The sequence below is a fragment of the Lathyrus oleraceus genome, chromosome 6 (assembly GCF_024323335.1).
Source record: "Lathyrus oleraceus cultivar Zhongwan6 chromosome 6, CAAS_Psat_ZW6_1.0, whole genome shotgun sequence".
Lineage (NCBI taxonomy): Eukaryota > Viridiplantae > Streptophyta > Magnoliopsida > Fabales > Fabaceae > Lathyrus > Lathyrus oleraceus.
The window spans coordinates 8,491,551-8,515,277 of record NC_066584.1 but is presented as its reverse complement, the minus strand read 5'-3'; the positions used below and the strand labels follow the sequence as shown (position 1 = coordinate 8,515,277).

At 31.0% G+C, this 23,727-nt stretch overlaps 1 protein-coding gene across 1 annotated transcript; it reads left to right on the top strand.

Moving 5' to 3' along the window:
- The first annotated feature begins 4,045 nt into the window (after positions 1-4,045).
- LOC127093533 (B3 domain-containing protein REM21) lies at positions 4,046-17,401 on the top strand. The gene is made up of 4 exons (XM_051032480.1): positions 4,046-4,258; positions 5,132-5,807; positions 12,421-12,543; positions 17,015-17,401. Exons 1-4 carry the CDS (start codon positions 4,139-4,141, stop codon positions 17,065-17,067), a joined length of 972 nt encoding a protein of 323 aa, XP_050888437.1. The 5' UTR covers positions 4,046-4,138; the 3' UTR covers positions 17,068-17,401.
- Positions 17,402-23,727: the final 6,326 nt, after the last annotated feature.

Genomic DNA, 23,727 nt, shown 5'->3' with positions numbered 1-23,727 from the left:
CTCATGTATTTTATGAACTTAGTTTTGAGCTTAAGTTCAACTAATTTGATTCAAAAATTAAGTTACACGAGTTAATTACTAAATTGAGTTTCAAACTATTTTAGAGTCCGTTCGTCCATTGTTAGCCATAGTTTCACTAGTATTTTTAGGAGACAGTAGACTAAAATATCTAGTTCAAAGAATTTACTAATTATACTCTTGTTTTACAAAATGAATCATAAATCATTTTATAGAGGATTATTCAATAAAATAAGACTTAAATAGTCTTTTAATCCCTATAAGTTGACGTGTTTTTGTTTTTTTGCCTATGTATCTTTTTTGTATGGATGAAGTCTTTAAATGTTGAATTTCATTTGGTTTTAATCCTAAAGTTAAAATCCGCATGAAAATTCATAGGATTCCTACGAATTTTAACTTTAAGGACTAAAACCAAAATGATTTTAGCATTGAAAAAAAAAGATACACGAAAGAAAATAAAAAAACACATCAATTTATAGAGAACAAAATACTATTTAAACCATAAAATAACTATTAAGAATGATATTTAATAAATAATATAATAATAATTATTCAATAGAAAGCATTAATTTATGGATGCAAGAGCTATTTACCAAAAGTCAATTACTAATACCCCAACCATTGGAGATTTAGTTATTTATTGTTTGAACAGAAAATAAAAATATAAAGTAAAGATATTATACATAAAAAGATCATTTACAGAAGCTCTAACTTTAAAACTCTATCTCTTTGCCTTCAATTTCCTATAACTATAAAATAAATGGATTGATGAAAATAAAAGATATATTATATAGAAATATAAGAGATAAAAGACAAAATAACAAATAAAAAATAAACCATAAAATAAAAATACATATAATTTCTAATTTAAAACAAATAATTGAAGATTTCATATTTTTAAAATGCAAGATAGTTAAAAAATTAGCAAATTATGTAGTTAGATTACAAGTAATCCTAAATTAAGATATGGAATTAAGAAAAAAAATGAAAACCAAAATTAAGAAAACCAAATATTAATATATATATATATATATATATATATATATATATATATATATATATATATATATATATATATATATATATATATATATATATTTCAAATAATAGATAATTTCAGATTTAAATAATATTCAAATGAAAGAAGAATAGCTAAAAAAAATTAGGAATTAAGATGAAAATAAATATGAGACAAATTTAACAAATTCAAAAATAAATAATTTTTTAATTGACAATGCTATTATCTTTTTCTATTTTGTTTTAGAATAGGAAAAAATAACAGACATCTTCTATAATAGATTTCATTTTTAAAAAAAATAGACATATGAAAGAAAATTAGCCAAAATAAAATTTGAAATTAAGAGGAAAATAAATATGAGACAAAATTAATAAATCCAAAAATAAAAAAATTTATAATAGGTACTATCTTATGTTTTTAAATTTATTTTGAACAAGAAAACATAATAGACATTTTCTATAATAGATTCATATTTTAAAAAAATAGACATATAAAAGAAAATTAATCAAACTAAAATTTGAAACTAAGAAAAAAAAATATGAGGCAAACCTAATAAATCTAAAAATAAAAAACTTTATAATAGGTAGTGTCTTATGTTTTTAATTTTTTTAAAACAAGAAAAAATAAAAAACATTTTTTATAATAGATATTTTTAAAAAAGACAAATTATTAATCAAAAAAGAAAACTAAATATATTTTATAATAGATGATTTCATATTAAAAAATAGAAATATGAAAAACATTTAACCAAAATAAAATTAGAAATTAAGAAGAAAATAAATATAATAGATGATTTCAGTTTTAAATAATATTCATATGAAAGAAAAATAGCTAAAAATAAAATTAGGAATTAAGAAGAAAATAAATATGAGGCAAATTTAACAAATTCAAAAATAAACAATTTTTTAATTGACAATGCTATAATCTTTTTTAATTTTATTTTGAACATAACAGACGTTTTTTGTAATATATTTCATATTTTAAAGAAATAGAAATATGAAAGAAAATTAACCAAAATAAAATTTGAAACAAAGAAGAAAATAAATATCAGACAAAATTAATAAATCTTAAAGTATTTTTTTTTTTATAATAGGTAGTGTGTTATGTGTTTAAATTTTTTTAAAACAAGAAAAAGTAACAAACATTTTCTATAATAGATTTCATTTTTAAAAAAATAGATATATGAAAGAAAATTAACCAAAATAAAATTTACAACCAAGAAGAAAACAAATATGAGACAAAATTAATAAATAAAAAAGTAAAGAACTTTATAATAGGTAGTGTCTTATATTTTCAAAAAATTTAGAAATTAAAAAAATATAAGACATTTTCTATAATAGTTTTCATATTTTAAAAAAATAAACATATGAAAAAAATTAACCAAAATAAAATTTAAAACTAATAAGAAAATAACTATGAGGCAAAACTAATAAATCCAAAAATAAAAAACTTTATAATAGGTAGTGTCTTATGTTTTAAACTTTTTTAGAACAATAAAAAATAACAAACACTTTTTATTATAGATATTTTTAACAAAGGTAAATTATTTTAAAAAAAGCAAAACCAAATATATTCTATAATAGATGATTTCATATTAAAAAAATAGAAATGTGAAAAACTGTTAACCAAAATAAAATTAGAAATTAAGAAAATAATAAATATGAGGAAAAATCAATAACTAGAAATAAACAACGGTATAATTGGTAGTGTTAATTTCCTTACAATTATTTTTAGAAATACAAAAAACAAATATTTTGATTCTAATAATAGATGATATCATACTAAAAATCAATATATTAAAGAAAAATGACCAAAAATAAAATCGTAAATTAAGAAAAAACTAAATATTAAACAAAATTAACAAATCCAAAAATGAACAACTTTACTATTATTTTCTTTTCATTTAAAAAAAACAGATATTTTATTTCCAATAATAAGTGATTTTAGATCTAGAAAAAAATAATATAGGAAAGTAAAAAGCAAAAAATGAAATCTGAAATTAAGAAGATATAAAAAACTGAGACAGGATTAAAAAATCCAAAAATTAAGAATTTAAAAATAGATAGTATTTTTTTCTTTTCAATTTTTTATTAAATTGAAAAAAGTTGAATCCATAATTAAGAAAAAATAATAGATAGATGATTTTAGATTAAAAAAAATGATACATGAAAGAAAAAAAGTCAAAAATAAAATCTGAAATTAAGAAGAAATAAAAAATAAAACAACATTAAAAAATTCAAAAAATTTATTTTGATAAATAATATTTTTTTTTCACTTTTTTAAATTAAAAAGAGATGTATCCATAATTAAGAAAAAATAATAGATAACTTAATAAACATGAATAAACTAAGATATAATATTATAGAAAAAGGTAGGTAAGAAAATAAAAAATGCATTTTTATTTAGAAAATTGACCTAGATAAAAATGAAAAATGAAAAATGAAAAATAATCATAATTTTATTTTGGCTTGGCTTCTATAGATCTAAGAAAAAGAAAATAAAAAAATATGATACAAATAAAATAAAAATACAAGTAGATCCAAATAAAAAATACATGGTACTAATACTATATTGTTTCTCATTTTTAATTTTCTTATATTTTTCTAAACAAAGAGTTCTAAATTAATTATTTTTTCAACACCTATTTAATATAGTTTTTTTATAAATTTTTAATATATTTGATAAATATTAATTACAAATAACATCATTACCAATTATTTACTAGTATTCTTTAAAAAATAACAAGTATTAAATACTCTATTTTTATTTGACATCAAAATAAAATTAGTATACTTAATATTCATGCATATCTTTTTATCCCCCTTCTAGAATGAATTAATTAATTTTTTATTAAAAATATAATAAATGAATTAAAATGAAAACTTCTCTTGCATTTCTTACATTTTTTAAATTATAAACCCTCCTCATAAACTTTTTATAATAAAAAAAATGTGTACCGTTGTGAAATTTGTATTTTAACCTTTTAAAAATATATTTAAAAAATAATTAGAATTTCAACCATTTCACTGAGTTTTTGACCTTTCGCTTACAAAACAAAAAGTTTGCACCTTTTTGAACCATTTCACTCCCTCTGTCTTCGAAATGGCCGGTGAAGGACAAAGCGGCAACCACTTCAAATCATGGCAGGAAGAGATTTACTGGACCCATTTCCAGTTCATCCATTTCACTCAATTTCTTCACAACGATTTTCAGCAACAACTTGTAAGTAACCCCTTTTCGTCTTTTCTTTATTTCCATGCTCTTAATCAAATAAAAATCAAACCTTTTTTGAGTTTTCATATTTGGGTGTTTCAGAACATGCACTTCATGTTCATACTATTTTCACCTTTTTATTTTTATTTTTTTGCATTTTTGTACTTGCCCACCATTTAATTTTGTATTTTTGTACAGTTTCTTTAACTACTGTTAGTTCTTTTGAAGAAAGTTTTAAGCTTTTGATTATTAGCTTAGCCGTTAGGTTTTCCCCTTTTTTATGCCATGATTATTGTATTTATGTATATAGATATGCTTGTTTTGAAATAATGGCTTAGGAACTGTGACATAAGCTGTAGATCTGTTTTTTTTATCTGTCTTTCTAGGTTTGCTTTGTTTTGAGTTTGCATTGCAATAAAATCATGCTTTTCATATTGTAGTTTTCTTTTCCTTGCCGAGTAAACATTATCTATGTTAATCTGAATCATGTACGTGAGATGGTTAATGGGCCCTATGAAGCAATGACAATTGAAATACGACACCTACAGGTCGACGCGTGTCGGTCGATGCTGGCAGGTTGACAACGACAGGTTGACAACGATAATAATTTGAAAAAAATGTTGACAACGATAATAATTTGAAATAATGATTAAATTAAACGGAATCACCACTGTCGGTTTTGGACATGGACACCGACACAAACACACTTTTTTCACTTTTTTAAGAGGTGTTGGTGTTACATAGTTAATGGTTGTTTCTCAAGCAAGTAATTATGTTTAGATGTTTAGCTCTTAGGTAGGAATATATATTCTACCAATATCTCTTAGATTCTTCAGCTCGATGTTTTTTAATCTCAAATGGAAATTTATACTTTTGTTGCAGGCACTTCCCAAAACATTTTCAGACAACTTAAAGAAGAAGTTGCCGGAAAATGTTACCCTTAAAGGTCCTAGTGGAGTTTTGTGGAATATAGGGCTGGTAATTAGAGATGATTCTGTTTACTTCGAGAACGGTTGGGAACGATTTGTGAAGGATCACTCTTTGAAAGAGAATGATTTCCTTGTCTTTAAGTACAATGGTGAATCACTCTTTGAGGTTTTAGTCTTTGATGGAAACAGTTTCTGTGAGAAGGCAACTTCTTACTTTGTTGGCAAATGCGGACCTGCTCAAGCTGAACAAGGTGGTACCAAGGCAAAGGACAACAACAATTCTGTTGAAGAAGTCAATACTGCTTCTAATGGTGGTGTTGAATGTGGTTCCTCTGAGAAATTTCGGCGTCTTAAGAAAGTAGGAACGCCATTAGCTGTACCTTTTGAAACTGCCAATGGAAAGACTTCCAATGCTGGTGTAAGAACTGATTCCCCTGAACTGTTCCCGGCAGATGCAGTCACTAAGACTACACCTCTAGTAGTTCCCTTCCAATCAGCTGGAAAAAGGATCAAGAAGCCTGTTAATGAAATTTCGCCTGGCCCTACTAAGAAGCGAGGAAGACCACCAAAAGTCGATAATTCTTCTGAGACAATACGCGATTTGGTGGCTTATAGCAAGGAACATTCAGGTTAAGATATTTCTTTCTTTTCCACTAGTTTTTACTATATGAGTTCTAAATTATTTAGTTACTAAAACTTTCTGATGTCATGATTTTTTGCGCTGCACATGGTTTACTATGATGTTTGTACAAGCTTTAGAAGATAGCTCAATGTTCATTGTTCAGACTAGTTCCCCCCTCTCTTTTATTATTGTCCTAAGCATGGTTAATATCTTACAATGCACAAAAGTCTTATCTCGATTCGATACTAAATTGAACCCTAGGTTGTCAATAGTGCGCTATAGCGCAGCTATGGAGGTGTAGCGTAGCGGCACGACCCCTCACAGCTACGCTATTGGCTTGTGAAGCGCTATTGACATTAGCGGTCATAGCGGCCGCGAATAGCGGTGTTGTAGCGGCGCAATAGCAGTGCCATAGCGGTTTGCTGGCCGCCATTCTCATTTTGGGTGCAAATTTGTAAACCCAGTTTTTTTAAGGCTATCTTGGTCTTTTCGATTGCTTCCGTTCCTGTTTTCCACTATTCTTTGATCTTGAATGTTCTTCGCAAATGTCCCCTATTCTTCGCCTTTCTAGCTATACTCCCCTTGTTCTCCGCTGTTTTTTGCCGTTCTAGCCGTACTCCTCTTGTTCTCCCTCGCCTCCCGTTTTCCACTGTTCTCCCTTGCCTTCTCCTTTGTTCTGTTTTCGTTGCTCTGTTTCAATTTTAATAACAGCCATGGCATCGTCATCCTATGCCTCTGGAATGTATGATGTTGGAATTTCTATCTACTGTTGGAATTTTATTATATATGCTGTCACAATTCTATTTTTAAGTATTTATGTATGCTGTTGGAAATAGCTGTCATCCCACTATCCGCCATACTGCCATAGCATTTTGGGGGTCCGGCGCTACATGCCACTGTCCGAGATTAACAACCTAGATTGAACCCAAAAAATATGAATCTCCAATGTGTATCTATTTGGACATGAATCTCATCTTGAATCCTGATTCACTATGATAAATCCGGATTCATTCTAAGGAATCACTACCTAAACTTAGTTTAGCCAACTACGCTTTATCGTCAACTTTGTAAAACCAACCCTTTTCTTATGTGTCATTTGATTTATGACTCAAATCATGAACTATTGAGGTTCATATATGATATTTTGGCTTATAATTTTGTTATGTCACCTGTTTTTACTTAAAAATGACATAACTTTGTTGTCTCTGGGTAAGCATCTCTTTTGGCAGTAGGGATTTATCCCTTCTGCATGTCTTTTTTTCTGTCAATAAATACTCACATTCCATTTGCAATTCTCAATTTCTCTTTGATTTCTTGCTTCTGTTATTTCTGGTTTCCAACAAGTTAATTCTACCTACCGGATTAGTGGAAAGGAATTGCATGGTTCAGACCATTAAACTGAGAGGGAGAGTACAAGGAGTTCACATTCTCTTTTGGTGGATAGTGGTGCAACCAACCAACAACTTTATTTATATGAAACTAGTCACTGCAATGGGACAGGCAGCACAGGAGGCAGTGGAGATTGAATTGGCAAATGGGTATAAAACAAGATCAAAGGGACATGCCCAATATAGTGAAATGAAGGTGGATATAGACTTGGGTATGACTTGGCTAAACTCAATTGGAGCCTTGTGGGTAGATTGGCTTCGGATATATTTTAAAGTTGTTAATAGGATTGAAGCACTATTTTGGTTAAATAGACTGCTCTAATTAATGAGCCAAAGACAATTACTAGAAATGATTTCAAATTTACATTATTTAGAACCGTCCCACTCTAGCTAGTGAATGATTATCATTTCTAGTTCTAGCTGACAAGTAAGTTGATTGAATTGTTCTTTTGTTGGCTGGTACTTTATCAACACATCTATTAATTAATGCCCAAAAGAAATGTAAGATGCAGTTATCCAATAATTGTCCAGCTAGTGAGCAATGCAGATAGTTGATCTATTGTTGCAAAAGATCTTCAAGTCTTTTGCATTGTATCTTAAAATTATTTAGTACCATCTTCATTCATAAGAGCTCACGTTCCTTGTGCCATAGCTCTAAATTCATTCCAATGTTTCATTGGGTTTTCTCAATAATCTCACTCTTAAACTCTATGAATAATCTTAAACTCTACTAATAAGTTTTCCTTTAGTAGCCTTCTCTCAGTCAAATTATCTCCCACTGCCAAAGTCAAAGTTCTTTCTCGACTCTAGGGATCCTAGTGAAGAAGTGATATGGAACAAGCTATATGTGAGGGATCCTAGTGAAGAAGTGATATGGAACAAGCTATATGCGAGTGATCCTAGTGAAGAAGTAAAATATTAAACAAGCTATTTCTGAGTGATCCTAGTGAAGAAGTAATATGGAACATGCTATGTGTGAGCGGACTGTAGGATTTTAGTTAAGCTGACAATACTTGATAAGTAACACTTGATAAGTTCTCAATTCTTGTGTTGGGTGAACTTTAGAACGAGTTTAATGATGCATCTAATTTCTCTAAATTTGAGTATAACCAAGTAAAGGCGTCAAGAAGACAAACACACGACTGACTGCCTTCAAAACTCACGAAGGAGACTAAGAATACCTTGGGTCCTTTTGAATTGATCAACGACCCATCAACTTTTCAAACTCTCATGAATGATCTTTTCAAGCCTATGTTATGCTTGGTTTTCTTTGATGATACTTTGGTTTATAGTCATACTTGGGAGGAACATCTCAAACACTTGAAATTCAGTTTTGCAAGTACTTTGTGATCACTAATTTGTCGATAACAAGGAAAACAAACACCATTTTGGTCGATTAACATTAGTTTTTGGGCAACATTATTCAAAAGAGGGAGTGGCCACAAATCTCTCTAAGGTCCAATGGATATGCTCAAATGGCCTATGTTGGAGTTTGAAAGGTGTTAGGGTTTTCCTAGTGCTAATCAAGAATTAATCTCGGTCTATATCGTAAATAATTTACTTTCCTAAAATAGGTTCGATAAATCAGACGATAGAATATTTGTCATTGAATTGTAATTACGTGTAATCATTGATACTATTATATAAAGTATGCGGTGCAATAGAGAAAAGATAAAACTCTATTCCTTGACAGCAATGTAGTCAAGATCGAGTGCTGGTCTTAAGATCTTACGATCTTACATGTTGAAGTTACCTTTTAGTGCTACGATATGAAAAAAACTTTTTCATGCACTTAGTAGTCAAGATCGAGTTTTCCATAGTAAGATCGTAAAAATCATAGTGTTGGGCGCCTGGGCCTGTTTTGTTGGGCTTTCTAACCGGGTCGTTTTTTTAAGTGAACTTGATTTTTAAATTAAGTTCTCCCTCTTAAGTCCTAACTCTAAAACACAAAAACACAAAATGGCTGCCTCTTTACTCGATACTCTCCCTCCCTCCTCCTTGGTTGAGTGTTGTGATTTATAGATTATTTTGTTCATGTATTATAATTGTCAGGTTTTTGTCCATAAATTACCATTTTGCCCTTATGTAAGATCTTAAGTGTCGTGCTACGATCCTAGTTTTATGATCTTTCACAGGCCGTCCGAACTTAAGTGTCGTGCTACGATCTTTCACAGGCCGTCTGATCCTACTTAAGATCTCGTGCTTGACTACCTTGCTTGACACGCTATCGACTTGGTTGATCGATACAATGTTGGTTACAGTCATGGTTGTTTGTTGGGTTTAAGAGTCGCAAAATATTGCTTTGCAATTCCTTCTGTGATCGTGATTATGGGTAGCGATTGTGAATCTTGGTAGGATCATGATCTTGATCCTTCGTTCTTACTCCTGCAATTGTGTATTTTGGTTTGGTTCTAATTGCTGCTTGTGGTTCATTTTGGTTCACTACTGCTTGTGGTTCTTTGTATTGCTGGTGAATCTTTTTTCGTGGTTCTTTGCGATTCGCCTTCCCGCATTTGCTCTTTGCAATTTGTATTGTTGTAGGTTTATTGTTTTATCTTAGTTGTCTTAGAATTTGGTTTTAGCCCAACTTAACTTACAAAACCGATTTGTAAGATAAGGATTGTCCCTGCGTATAATCATATGTTGTCACATCTCATCAAATGTAGGACTTTTAACACCCTTTTACACCCATGATTGAACATCTATAGTGTGATCATAATAGTATGATAACAGAAATCTGATAGCAGGTGACCAAACAAATCTTGGATATCCTTTGATACCATCTTAGAATTATAGATTGGTCCTAAGTATATACTTAAGTCATATCTCATCTAATGTGGAACATGTAATACACCCCCCTTCACGCCCAGTATTAGACATCTGGAGCGTGACCTGAGTAGTTAGATAGTAGAAATTGATACGAGATGGCCCAATAGATCTTATAAGCTTAGTTGAGTTTAACTCAACGTACAAAATGAACTTATAATAAGGTGATGATTACCCCTTTAGATAAATATATGTTCATGCCATACCTTATCCGTTGGAGACTCTTTACAACTCGTTTTTAATTGGTTGGTTAATACTTGAAGGTTGGGCAATGAATCAATACATTTATGACTTACTTTTTCGCATTGCTTTGGTTTACACTTGGATGATGTCTCTAAGGCCTTATATATGTTCAATATTTGAAGGTTGTGCATTGAATTAGTATCGAGAAAGAAAGACCTTATGGAGTCACTTAGATGATGTCTCTAAGACATCGACAAAGAATGTTGATTTAGCTGTGCGAGAAACCAAATATGCTTAAATTATCACTTGGACTGTCAGTACTATAGATCCTCAAATGATCAATAATGTGTGCTCTTTTTTAACTGCTCAAGAAATGTGAAACTATTTGAAGCGTATTTATAATTAGGATAATAAAACCAAGCGTTTTCAGTTGGAGATAGAGATAGCCAATTACAAACAAGGAAGTTTGTCCATTCAAGATTATTATTTTGGTTGTTTGAATCTTTGGCCAGAACACTCTCAATTACACATGCTATTTTTCAAAACTCTTGTCTCGCTGTTGTCCAAGAAGTCTACAACACTAGTAGTTGATTAATTTCTCATGAAGCTTTGTCCAAAATTTGAGGTTGTCAGAGGTTCTTTGCTAAATAGGTACCATGTTCCTTCTTTGGATACTTGTGTCTACAAAGATACTCAAGAGGGACATCTCCTTACTCAAAGAACCATGTCCCATGATGCTGTCATTTTCGAGTGTTGTAGTTATTGCAAACAGTAGGGTTAAATCATCTCTGACTGCCCACACATCCTCTATAACCAACAACATCTGGTGTAGGCATTTTATGCGAGTACAAGTTTTGCAATTGGTCTTCGCCATTGGGGGAATTTTGATGTCATTTTCGGTTTTGAGCATTCAAACTACGGCTTAATGTGTCTTGTCCATCATTTCTTGATTCTTGTTTGTCACATCACATGATGGGTTCATTTGAATACTTGTACAACTTAAACTCTAAAATGTTGATGATAATACCTTCATTATTACTAATGTCTAATGTTGGTGACATAAACTCTTATTTTTGGAATGTGCTTCTATCCACTGGAATTGCTTCCAACTTATTGGCCGATGGTCAATTGGTGGATAACAATTGTAATAATCTTTCTTGGTAGGGTTGTCCTGTACAGGAGCAGGTATCAGAGAAGGGGATCGTGAAGGGGCCTAAAATGGGAAAACTGATTCAACTCTAGTTTATTCCAGGAATTTATTTCTTGTTTGTAAAAAATGGTTTCAATTGTTATATGAAGATTGACATGAAAAATTAGGCTATCCAAATTCGGTTGTTTTGTCTGGTATATTTAAAATTTGTTTGCTAGAAATAAACATGTTTCTACTGGCTTTGTTTCACGTTGTGTTTACAAATTGGCTAAAATTTAAACACTTTCTTTTTTGACTTGTGCTCATCGTACTTCTACATGTTTTGAGTGATTCATAGTGATGTTGTGTATGTCTCATGTAGTTTCTTATGCTCACTATAAAGGTTGTCACATTTACTGATTATTACAGTCGTTTTACTGAAATATATTTTTTCCAATCTAAATCTCAATTGTTCTCTGTTTAAGAAATTCCCGTCATGTTGAAACTCAATTATAAGGAAGTGTTACATAATTTCACTCGGATTCTGGTAATAGGTATATGTCTCCTGAGTTTTAGGATTAGCTTTAAGAAAAGGACGATCTTGTCCCAGTACCCCAACAAAATTGGATGACAAAACGCATAAATAGTTACCTGCTTTATGTAAAACACACCCTACTTCTTTAGCGCTTTTGTTCCATCCAAATGTTAGGTGGAGGCTCTATCCACAACTATTATTTTGATCAATCACTTTTCTTCTACGATTATTGATTTTGATTATCTTCTGTGTTTTTAAAACTCAACCTCATTATAGTGATTTGCATATTTTTGGGTGTGTTTTACTCACCTGTTTGAAAGGCATAAACTTGGAGTAAAGTCTGTTCAATGTGCATTGACGAAGTATAGTCACTCACATAAACACTTGTGTTTTATGTCTCTAATCATCATTTTTGTATTTCTAAGAATGTGTCATTTTTTTATAGTCAAATTATGTTTCATTGCATTTCTCATGCCATGAATGATATTGCTATTCTTCTCCATTTTTCTATTACGCCTCAATCTATAGAATATTTTAAATCAGGGAATGTATATGTCAGACAACACAGAGAGAAGGTTCCCATGCCCCTTCACGACGTTGATCCGCCACCTGAACCTGTACCTGTTGAACCACGACATTCTGTTAGAACATTTCGAGCACCAGATAGATATTCACCAGACAGGTATGATTCTTCATACTTCTCCGACTTCCTTTCTCTCTAGCATGTCTAATAAGAATCCAAAATCAACAGTACAAAAATTAAAGAAAGACCACTTTAGATTGAGCGTAAAATATGTAAAATGACTGAAATATGAAAGTATACAGACAAATTAGGATTCCTACTACCCTATAGCTGATCCCCTTTGGAGAAACAAATGATCTCTGTCCATAACCAAATCAATGATTCTCCAATGATTCTCCAAGAGGCCTCATTATTCTATCCTTCACCCTATATAACATATTCACTTTCTTCCCTCCCTCGTAACCAACATTTCTTTTCTCTTATTTTATTCTTTGGGCCACTCTAAATGGGTCTTGGGTCTTATATAGTTGGGGGCCTACACAAGTACATATAAGATATATCAATATCTATTCCCACTTGTCACTCGTAGACTATTAAAGATGTGCGTATGATAAAAGCAATGAATGGGGAATTTCAGATTCTTCAAGAAAATCTTACATGATATGTTATTTCTTTTCTTCTTGATATCAAATCCATAAGGATGCAAATGAGTGTATTTTATGAAACTGAATTCAGATTGATCCCTCAGCCATTACAAAGCTCAATCGGTTGCCATAGGAAACAAGGGGGAATAAATTGTGATGAGATTGTTTGCCCAATGCTCTCTATAGAAGCTTCTTATGGGTGGTCTCTTCACCAAATGGATATCTTCTCAGAGGTTAAAGATGTGCGCATGATCAAAGCAATGAATGATGAATTTCAAACTCTTAAAAGAAATTTCACATGATATATTGTTTCTTGTTCTCTTGATATCAAATCCATAGGGTGCAAATGAATATATTCTATGAAACTAAATTCATATTGATCCCTCAGCCGTCACAAAGCTCGATTGGTTGCCTTGCACCCATTGCTATAACGACAATTGTTTGCATTGTGCTCTCTATATTAGCTTCTTACGGGTGGTCTCTTCACCAAATTGATGTGAAAAATGGATTTCTTCATGATGGTTTGACTAGAAATATTTGTATGACTCCTCCTTTAGGTCTATCCTCTACATCTAAAGGTGTCTGCAAGTTCAAACACTCTTTATATGATTTGAAACAAACGCTAGAGTATGGTATGAGAAATTGTATTCCACTTTACTCGAGTTCTTTATTTAGAGTCAGTATGATTCCTCTCTATTTATTCATCACACATCTATAAGTATTGTTTTGCTTCTGTAAGTTCATGATATTATTATTACTAGTTATGATCATGCTTCCATTCAACGACTTAAACAAGAGTTACAAACCTTATTTCATACGATAGATCATGGAAGCCTGCATTATTTTCTTAGTTTTGAGGTTCATTCAACTCCCATATGCATTCTTCTCCATCAACATAAGTATGCCACATATTTGATTCCTATAGTTGGTCTCTAATTGACTAGTCTAATGAATACTCCTCTTGAGATTATTGTTAAATACCATCAAGATGATGGTGATCTTTTGTCTGCTCTTTATTGTATCGATAATTTGTGGCAAGCTTTAATTACTTGCCAAACATATCTTTAGCCGTTGGTGCATATATATTCTCCCCCACCTTCTTCCGTAGAGAGTAGCAATATGAATAATCAATTAGATACACTACAATGTGTAGTGACTCTCATATTTATATTAATAGTTTAAAAGAGTAATACATAAGAAAGATAAATGGGCCAAACCTGTATACTTAATACTAAACTCTAGTAATATATTATTATAATATAACTTTTAATACTTCCCCTCAAGCTTGAGCTATAACTCTGTATTTTGCTTCTACACTTGATCTTGCTACCACATTTTGTTTCGTAGTCTTCCTGGATATCAAATTACCTTCGGAAAATCCACAATATCTTATGGTAGACTTTCGATTCACATCTTGCCTAATCTGAATCATAAAAAGCCTCCATTTGCACATGCTCATGATCTTGGTACACAATTCTCTGGAGCTTTCTTGAGATATTTAACAATGTTGATTAGTGCTTCTCAATGAGTATCGGTAGGGGAGGACATAAATTGACTTATAACACTTACAGGAAAAACAATATTTGATATCGTTAAATAATTCAATTTTGCCACCACTTCTATACTTTTGTCTGTAGTCCGAAAAAGGAGCTCCATCCACTCTCATCTTAACTCCAGGCTCTGTAGGAGTCTCACATAGTTTGGATCCCGTCATACCAATTTCACTCAATAGATCTAGAACATATTTCTTTCGGGAAAGGAAAATCCCTTTTTTTTAATACATAAATCAATGCCCAATAAATACTTCAAGACTCCTAAATCTGTGGTTTGGAACTTGGTTTGGATAAAAGCCTTTAGTTTGTCAATTTCTTTGCTATCACTTCTTATGATTACAATATCATCAACATACATCATAAGTAAGATGTTTTCACGGTTGATTTTATTAAAATCATCATGACATCTTTTCAATCCAAATGCCAAAACCACTTCAATGAATCTCCCAAACCAAGACCTAGGTGATTGTTTCAAGCCATACAATGATTTCTTTAAGCGACACACCTGCTCCCCTTGAGCAACAAAATCAAATGGTTGCTCCATATACATCTCCTCTTGTTGGTCACCATGCAAGAGGACATTCTTCACATCCAATTAAGTGGGTAGCAGTTAGGAGAATAAAAAACTAGAAGGTAAAATGATAGAACATGGAATAACACCATTTAAAACAGATGATGACATGCAATTAATTAAGTGGGTAGCAGTGAGTATGGGAAGGTAAAAGGATGGAATATGAGATAACATCATTTAAAACAGGATAACATGCAATTAATTAAGTGGGTAGCAGTGAGTAAAATCGTTGGAACTTTCATCTCAAATAGTAATGCTCGGGCAACTTCCATTAAGTGTCTGTTTTTGTTCTCATCAACTCCATTTTGTTGTGGAGTGACAATGCAAGATGATTGGGGAATTATGCCATGTTCATTCATCTTATATTTTCATTTGACAACGGTTCATCGTATAGTTGAAAAGAACCTCTCATCTTGGTTCATTCTCTCTCACTGGAATAACTCCTAAATGGAGTGCTTTAAAGTGATGTGTATTGGGCAGGGTATCCTAACACTATGCAGTCTGTTGTTTGTTGGTGCTTATTTCTTGACTTTTCATTGATCTAGTAGAAAAGTATAATGAAAGTACGAGTCGCTAAATCTTCTAGTAAATCAGAGTATTGTGTCGGTGCTTGTTTCCTGACTCTTCATTGACCTAGTAGAAAAGTATAATGAAAGTACAAGTCGCTAAATCTTCTAGTAAATCAGAGTATTGTGTCGTGTCTATTGCTTGTTCATAAATAATTAGGCTTCAAGTTGTTATGAACTTGGATTTCCTCAAATGGAACCAACTTCATTTTATGTGTTCAACTTCTTTCAGATGTTTCGATGAACTTGGATTTCCTCAAACAGGGCCAACATCACTATTTTGTCAACATGAGTGCCATGCAAATCATTTTAAATTTCGTTTTTCATGAACACACCAGACATGTTAAAGTCGATTGTCATTTAATTTGTGACGTTTATGATACATTTATGAAGACTTCCTAGGACGTTAGTATTCAATTTCAAGTTGCAGACATCTTACCAAGATTGAGTGACACCCATTTCATCAATTTGTTGTTAGTAAATCAATGCTCATAGACCAGCCTCATAAATTTCAGGGGTGGTGTTTATGACAAATTGATCACAGTGTTCATTGTAAATAATTTATTTTCCTAGAATAGGTTAGATAAATGAGACAATAGAAGATTTGTCACTATGAGTTGTAATTCTGTGTAACCATTAATATTACTGTGTTATAGAATGCAATAGACAAAAGGATGAAGACCTAATTCATGACACCTTGGATTTATTGGGTATTATCAAAAGTTTATTTGTTACTATGGCAAATTAGCTCGTCCTCTAACATGGTTGACAAAGAAAAATGGTTTCAAATGTTAAGAAATATCATTTGCTAAGAATCACTTCCTGTTCCCATGTTGGCCTTAGCAAATGATTTTATTGCGGGGTTTAAAGAAATTTTTGTTGTAGCCTCATGGTAGGTTATTGGTTTTTTTGAAGTTGTGGTCTCATGTGCAAACCTTTTTGGTTCGCTGGATCAGTCCTAAGCTTGCTCCTCGTTACTATTGTACTATTGGACCTGCCCGATGCGACCTGATTTCACCCAGTTTCTCTTCAATTTCTTGCTTGTTATTTATTTCTGGTTTGCATCTCTTTAATTGGTAATGTATCTTGTGATTCATAATAAGATTCTATCCGCGAATCAGAAAACAGGTATTCCGATTCACAGTCTGAATCTCGATTTGATAACCATAAGTTAGACTCAAGCATGCGGTGATGTATTTGACTGAGTATACATACTACGATGGTTCAAGTCCTATTTCAAATCATTCTTGATTTACTGAGATTACTCACTATATTTTTCATTCCTTTTGATTTCAGATAGCAAGGGAAAAGATGTTGATGCTTATGATGAAATTCAAGGAGGAACCTGAACCCGTCCAGGTTATGAATTCTCAGATGAAGGTTATGTTCATGTAGAATAGTTAATGCTATCTGTTTTTTTACCATCTTGACTAGTGATATTATGGAAACAAAACCTTTTGGAATTAGGACATATATACAAGTCCTCATCAAACTATTGTTGCAAATATGTAACCTATGATTCTCTCTAGATTGGTGGCTTATTTCTAAGTAGTGCAAAGGAGATGGTCACAAACTCCTTCAATTTTCAAATAGCTTATGTGATTGCCATCTTTTGAAAACAATATATTAATATTGGCTAGTTGATATACTTCATTATGAAATGTGTTGTTATATTTAGTTTTATATACTGATGTTCTTTTCCTTTTAATCTTTAACATGTTGATTACATTTTACGATCTATGTGTTTAAATGCTTGTGTCATTCAATTTTGGGTTTATTCGTAATCACGATTTTGCGTTCTACAACACATGTTTGGTTGAATTTGGTGGATATATATAAATATATATATTTTAAATCTATCTCCATGTTCCAATAATGGTATTGAAGGTGGAATTAAAACCAAAATTGAATGACACAAGCATCCAAACTCAGAGCTACAAAATTTCGGTTTTAGTTTTTAAGTCTCACATTGATAAAAAAAAGTGTTTGTGTGTTAAGTGAAAAATTTCTTAATCCCACATGTTTTAATCCAAAATATACCAATTTTTTGAGTTATTTCTTCCTCTACATTTTTTTGATTTGTTGAAATGCTAAATTCTCTCTTTCTTTTATTAGTTGATTTTTGAATTGTTGAAATGTTAAATTTTCCCGCTTTTTTTCATTTGTTGAATTTTTTTTTTTAATTATTTTTAAAGAATTATTTGAATTTTTTCTTGTTTAAGTTGGGAAATTTTCAAGTATTTTTTTAATTATTTTTTGAGAATTATTTGATTTTTTTTTTGATAAGAGACTATTGTTAAATTCTCTTTGACAAATATTTGAATTTTTTCCTGTTTGAGAAGTTATTATAACTATATATCATATACTACGGTAATAATTAAAATAATATCAGATACAACGATTTAAGACGTTTCTGAATTGTCATGTTTGTCAAAAAAAATTATTGGTGCTTGTGTTATTGTCCCAGACAAATTATTTAAATTTGAGAAAATTCACTTCATACGTGGCAACAAAAAAAAACGGTTTTTCTTATTCTTAAAAAGATTTGTCAATTTTTTTTTACCGATGACGTTCATATTCCTTTTGCATCAAATGAGCAAACTAACATACGAAATTTGAGGATTCATATTGAATTATTGATTCTATTGAAATTGAATATGTAGTGCAGACAGATTAAAGAAAAAGATTTACACTTAATGAGAGAAGTTGCTTTATTGAAAGAAGATGATCATCTCTATAAAAATTATATTTTGAATGGACTCGCAAATGATCTGTATGATTATTTCAATAGTTGCGATACTGCAAAGTATTTTTGGGAGGCTCTAAAAAAGAAGTAAGATACCGATGAGGTTCAGCCAAGAAGTATGTTGTTAGTTGATACTTGAAGTATCAGATGGTAGATGAAAGATCTGTTGAGGCTCAATGTAAATAACATCAAAAGATTTTTCATGAGATCATCACTGAAAGTATGTTTTAAGATGAACAATTTTAAGTTGCTTTTATTAATGACAAACCGCTCTCTAGTTCGAAAGATTCTAAAAACTTGCTTCACCACAACAAAATAAATGGATGTTAAAATAGTTTCTTTTAAACGTTGACTTAGAAGAATAAATCTATATGGACTAATTAGAAGGGTTTGTGATTCATGGCAAGAAAACAAGGTTTCTAAGTTAGATATGTATATATGGTCTAAAACAAACTCCAAAGCAATGAAATAATTTTTTTTTATAACTTAATGAAATTTAATGAGTACAAATTGAATGAAAATGACAAAAACATTTATTATAAATCTGAAAATGGCATTTGCACTATCATATATATCTACGTAGACAACTTATTAATATTTGGATTAAACCTTTATGTTTTTAATGATGTAAAATCATTGTTGTGCAACAACTTTGATATGAAAGACCTCAGAAAAGCCAATTTAATTTTTAGTATCAAGATCACTAGATCTGAACAAGGATTTTTTTTTGGATCAGTCTCACTATGTGTAGAGGTCTTAAAGAAATATAATTACTTTGACTGTAAATTTGTTTGCACAATATATTATCTCAATGTTTAACTATTTAAGAACAATGTTGACAATGTTAGACAAAATGAGTGCGAGAGCATCATTGGCAGTCATAGGTATGCCACTAATTGTACTAGACCCGACGTTACATGTCGGAGGATTGTTGTGTAGGTTTACAATTATACCAAGTAATGAGCATTGGTAAACTATTGAGAGAGTCGTGTGATACCTTTAAAGGATCATGAATCTTGATTTACATTATGAGAGATTTCGTTTTGTACTTGAAGGATATAATGATGTGGATTGGAACAGCTTATCAATTGATTCTAAAGAAACTAGTGGTTATATATTCAATATAGTTTGAGGACTTGTATCTTGAAAATTAAAGAAACAAACTATCTTGGCTTAGTCTATGACGGAGTCTGAAATAATAGCATTAGCGACTTCTAGTGAAAAATCAAGTTGGTTAAGATGTTTGCTAGTAGAGATCCTTTTATAGAAAAACCTACACCAATTATATTGATCGACTGTGATAGTACCACGACTACTGCAAAAATTGAGAATCGTTATTATAATGGTAAGAGATGTCAAATAAGGAGAAAACGCAACAATGTTACATATTGCATCTCTAAAGGAGTTGTAAAAGTAGATCATATACGCACTAATAAAAATTTAGCAGATCGTTTGACGAAAGGATTAGTTAGAAAGAAAGTTTATAATATATCAGAGAAGATGAGACTAATGCTTATAGAGAAATGATTTGCTCATGATGTTAACCCAATCTAATAGATTGGACATCCCAATAAATAACTTCAATGGATAATAATAAATTGTGATTAGGGATGGCAAACGGGCATGACCACCCTTCTTAGACCTACTTTGCAAAAGCCCGCAAAAATTAGGGGTAGGGCAGGGTGGTCATAATTAAGGATGGTCTAAAATCTAGGTCTGTCCCGTAAAAAGTGAGGGTAGAGCAGGGTCAGCCCGCGTGTACTACAAATTTTTAACCCTAAAAATGCAAAAGTTTATGTTAACGATGAGCCTGCAAAAAATGGGACGGGGAGAGATGGGCACTTTAGAGGGTGCAGTCCTAAATGCTTAGTCCACCTTGCACTAAAGTGCAGACAAAACAGTAATGTCTAATAGGCCATACCTTTTTTCCACCCCTAATTGTGAGTAATATTAGATGATTATGTTAGTATAAATAAGAGAAGCATGAATCTAATAAAAACCCAAAATCAACTGTATAAATTAAAGAAAGACCACTTTAGATTGAGCGTAAAATGTGTAAAATTACTGAAATATGAAATTATAGACAAATTAGGATTCCTACTACCCTAGAGCTAATCCCCTTTGGAGAAACAAATGATCTTTGTCCATAACCAAATCAATGATTCTCCAAGAGACCTCATTATTCTATCCTTCACCCTATATAACATATTTACTTTCTTTCTCTCCCTCATAACCAACTTTTCTTTTCTCTTATTTCATTTTTTGGGCGACTTTAAATGGGTCTTAGGTTTATATAGTTGGGGGCATACACAAGTACATATAAGATATATCAATATTTATTCCCACTTGTTACTCGCAAGCTATTAAAGATGTGCGTATGATAAAAGCAATGAATGGGGAATTTCAGATTCTTCAAGAGAATCTTACATGATATGTTATTTCTTTTCCTCTTGATATCAAACCCATAAGAATGCAAATGAGTGTATTTTATGAAACTGAATTCAGATTGATCCATTAGCCATTACAAGGCTCAATCCGTTGCCATAGGAAACAAGGGGGAATATGAAATTAATTGTGATGAGATTGTTCGCCCAATACTCGCAGGCTATTAAACAAGTGTGTTTGTGTGTTAAGTGAAAAATTTCTTAATCCCACATGTTTTAATCCAAAATATACCAATTTTTTGAGTTATTTCTTCCTCTGCATTTTTTTGATTTTTTGAAATGCTAAATTCTCTCTCTTTCTTTTTTTTCGTTGATTTTTGAATTGTTGAAATGTTAAACTTTCCCGCTTTTTTCCATTTGTTGAATTTTTTTGAATTATTTTTAGAGAATTATTTGAATTTTTTCTTGTTTAAGTTTAAAATTTTCAAGTATTTTTTTAATTGTTTTTAGAGAATTATTTGATTTTTTTTTGAGAAATTATCGAGTGATAAGAGACTATTGTTAAATTCTCTTTGACAAATATTTGAATTTGTTCCTGTTTGATAAGTTATTATAACTATATATCATATACTATGGGTAATACTTAAAATAATATTTTAAAATAATATTTAAAATAATATCAGATACAACGATTTAAGACGTTTTTGAATTGTCATGCCTGTCAAAGAAATTATTGATGCTTCGGTTATTGTTATTGTCTCTGACAAATCTTTTAAGTTTGAGGAAATTCACTTCAAACGTTGGCAACGAAAAAAGAGATTTTTCTTAATCTTAAAAACATTTGTCAATTTTTTGACCGATGACGTTCTTGTTCCTTCTGCGTCAAACGAGCAAACTAACGTATGAAATTTGAGGATTCATATTGAATTATTAATTCTAGTGAAATTGAATATGTAGTACAGATTAAAGAAAAAGATTTACAGTCAATGAGAGAAGTCGCCTTATTGAAAGAGGATGCTTATCTCTATAAAAATTATATTTTGAATGGACTCGCAAATGATCTGTATGATTATTTCAGTGGTTGCGATACTGCAAAATATGTTTTGGAGGCTCTAAAAAAGAAGTAAGATACTGACGAGGTTGAGCAAAGAAGTATGTTGTTAGTTGATACTTGAAGTATCAGATGGTAGATGGAATGTCTATTGAGACTCAATGTCAATAACATCAAAAGATTTTTCATGAGATCATCACCGAAAGTATGTTTTTAGATGAACAATTTTAAGTTGCTTTTATTAATGACACACCGCTCTCTAGTTTGAAAGATTCTAAAAATTTGCTTCACCACAAAACAAAACAAAAGGATGTTAAAATAGTTTCTTTTAAACGTTTACTTAGAAGAATAAATCTATATGGACTAACTAGTAGGGTTTGTGATTCGTGGCAAGAAAACAAGGTTTGTAAGTTAGATATGTATATATGGTCTAAAACAAACTCCAAAGCAATGACATGAAATTTTTTATAACTTAATGAAATTGAATGGGTACAAATTGAATGAAAGTTACAAAAATATTTATCACAAATCTGAAAATGGCATTTGCACTATCCTATATCTCTATGTAGACAACTTATTCATATTTGGATCAAACCTTTACGTTTTTAATGATGTAACATCATTGTTATGCAACAAATTTGATATGAAAGACCTCAGAGAAGCCCATTTAAGTTTTAGTATCAAGATCACTAGATCTGAACAAGGAACGTTTTTTGGATCAGTCTCACTATGTGGAGAAGGTCTTAAAGAAATATAATCACTTTGACTGTAAACTTGTTTGCATAATATATTATCCTAGTCTTTAACTATTTAAGAATAATGTTGACAAAAACATTTATTACAAATTTGAAAATGGAATTTGCACAATCCTATATCTCTATGTAGACAACTTATTCATATTTGGATCAAACCTTTATGTTTTTAATGATGTAATATCATTATTGTGCAACAACTTTGATATGAAAGACCTCAGAGAAGCCAATTTAATTTTTAGTATCAAGATCACTAGATCTGAACAAGGAACATTTTTTGGATCAGTCTCACTATGTGGAGAAGGTCTTAAAGAAATATAATCACTTTGACTGTAAACTTGTTTGCATAATTGTTTAACTATTTAAGAATAATGTTGACAATGTTAGACAAACTGAGTGCGGGAGCATCATTGGCAGTCATAGGTATGCCACTAAGTGTATTAGACCCGATGTTACATGTCGGAGGATTGTTGTGTAGGTTTATAATTATACCGAGTAATGAGCATTGGTAAACTATTGAGAGAGTCATGTGATACCTTTAAAGGATCATGAATCTTGATTTACATTATGAGAGATTTCGTTTTGTACTTGAAGGATATAGTGATGTGGATTGGAATACCTTATCAAATGATTATAAAGTAACTAGTGGCTATATATTCAATATAGTTTGAGGACTTGTATCTTGAAAATTAAAGAAACAAACTATCTTGACTTAGTCTATGACGGAGTCTGAAATAATAGCATTAGCGACTTTTAGTAAAAAATCAAGTTGGTTAAGATGTTTGCTAGTAGAGACCCTTTTATAGAAAAACTTACACCAATCATGTTGATCCACTGTGATAGTACCACGACTACTGCAAAAATTGAGAATCGTTATTATAATGGTAAGAGATGTCAAATAAGGAGAAAACCGAACCATGTTACATATTGCATCTCTAAAGGAGTTGTAAAAGTAGATCATATACATACTAATAAAAATTTAGCGATCCTTTGACAAAAGGATTAGTTAGAAATAAAGTTTATAATGTATTAGAGAAGATGAGACTAATGCCTATAGAGAAATGATTTGCTCACGA

What these genes read in the sequence shown, in the direction of transcription:
- LOC127093533 (XM_051032480.1), top strand. Translation starts at nt 4,139, where the DNA reads ATGGCCGGTGAAGGACAAAGCGGCAACCACTTCAAATCATGGCAGGAA. An exon ending in ACGATTTTCAGCAACAACTT is followed by an intron (nt 4,259 to 5,131) that starts GTAAGTAACCCC and finishes CTTTTGTTGCAG; the next exon opens with GCACTTCCCAAAACATTTTC. An exon ending in TTATAGCAAGGAACATTCAG is followed by an intron (nt 5,808 to 12,420) that starts GTTAAGATATTT and finishes TGTATATGTCAG; the next exon opens with ACAACACAGAGAGAAGGTTC.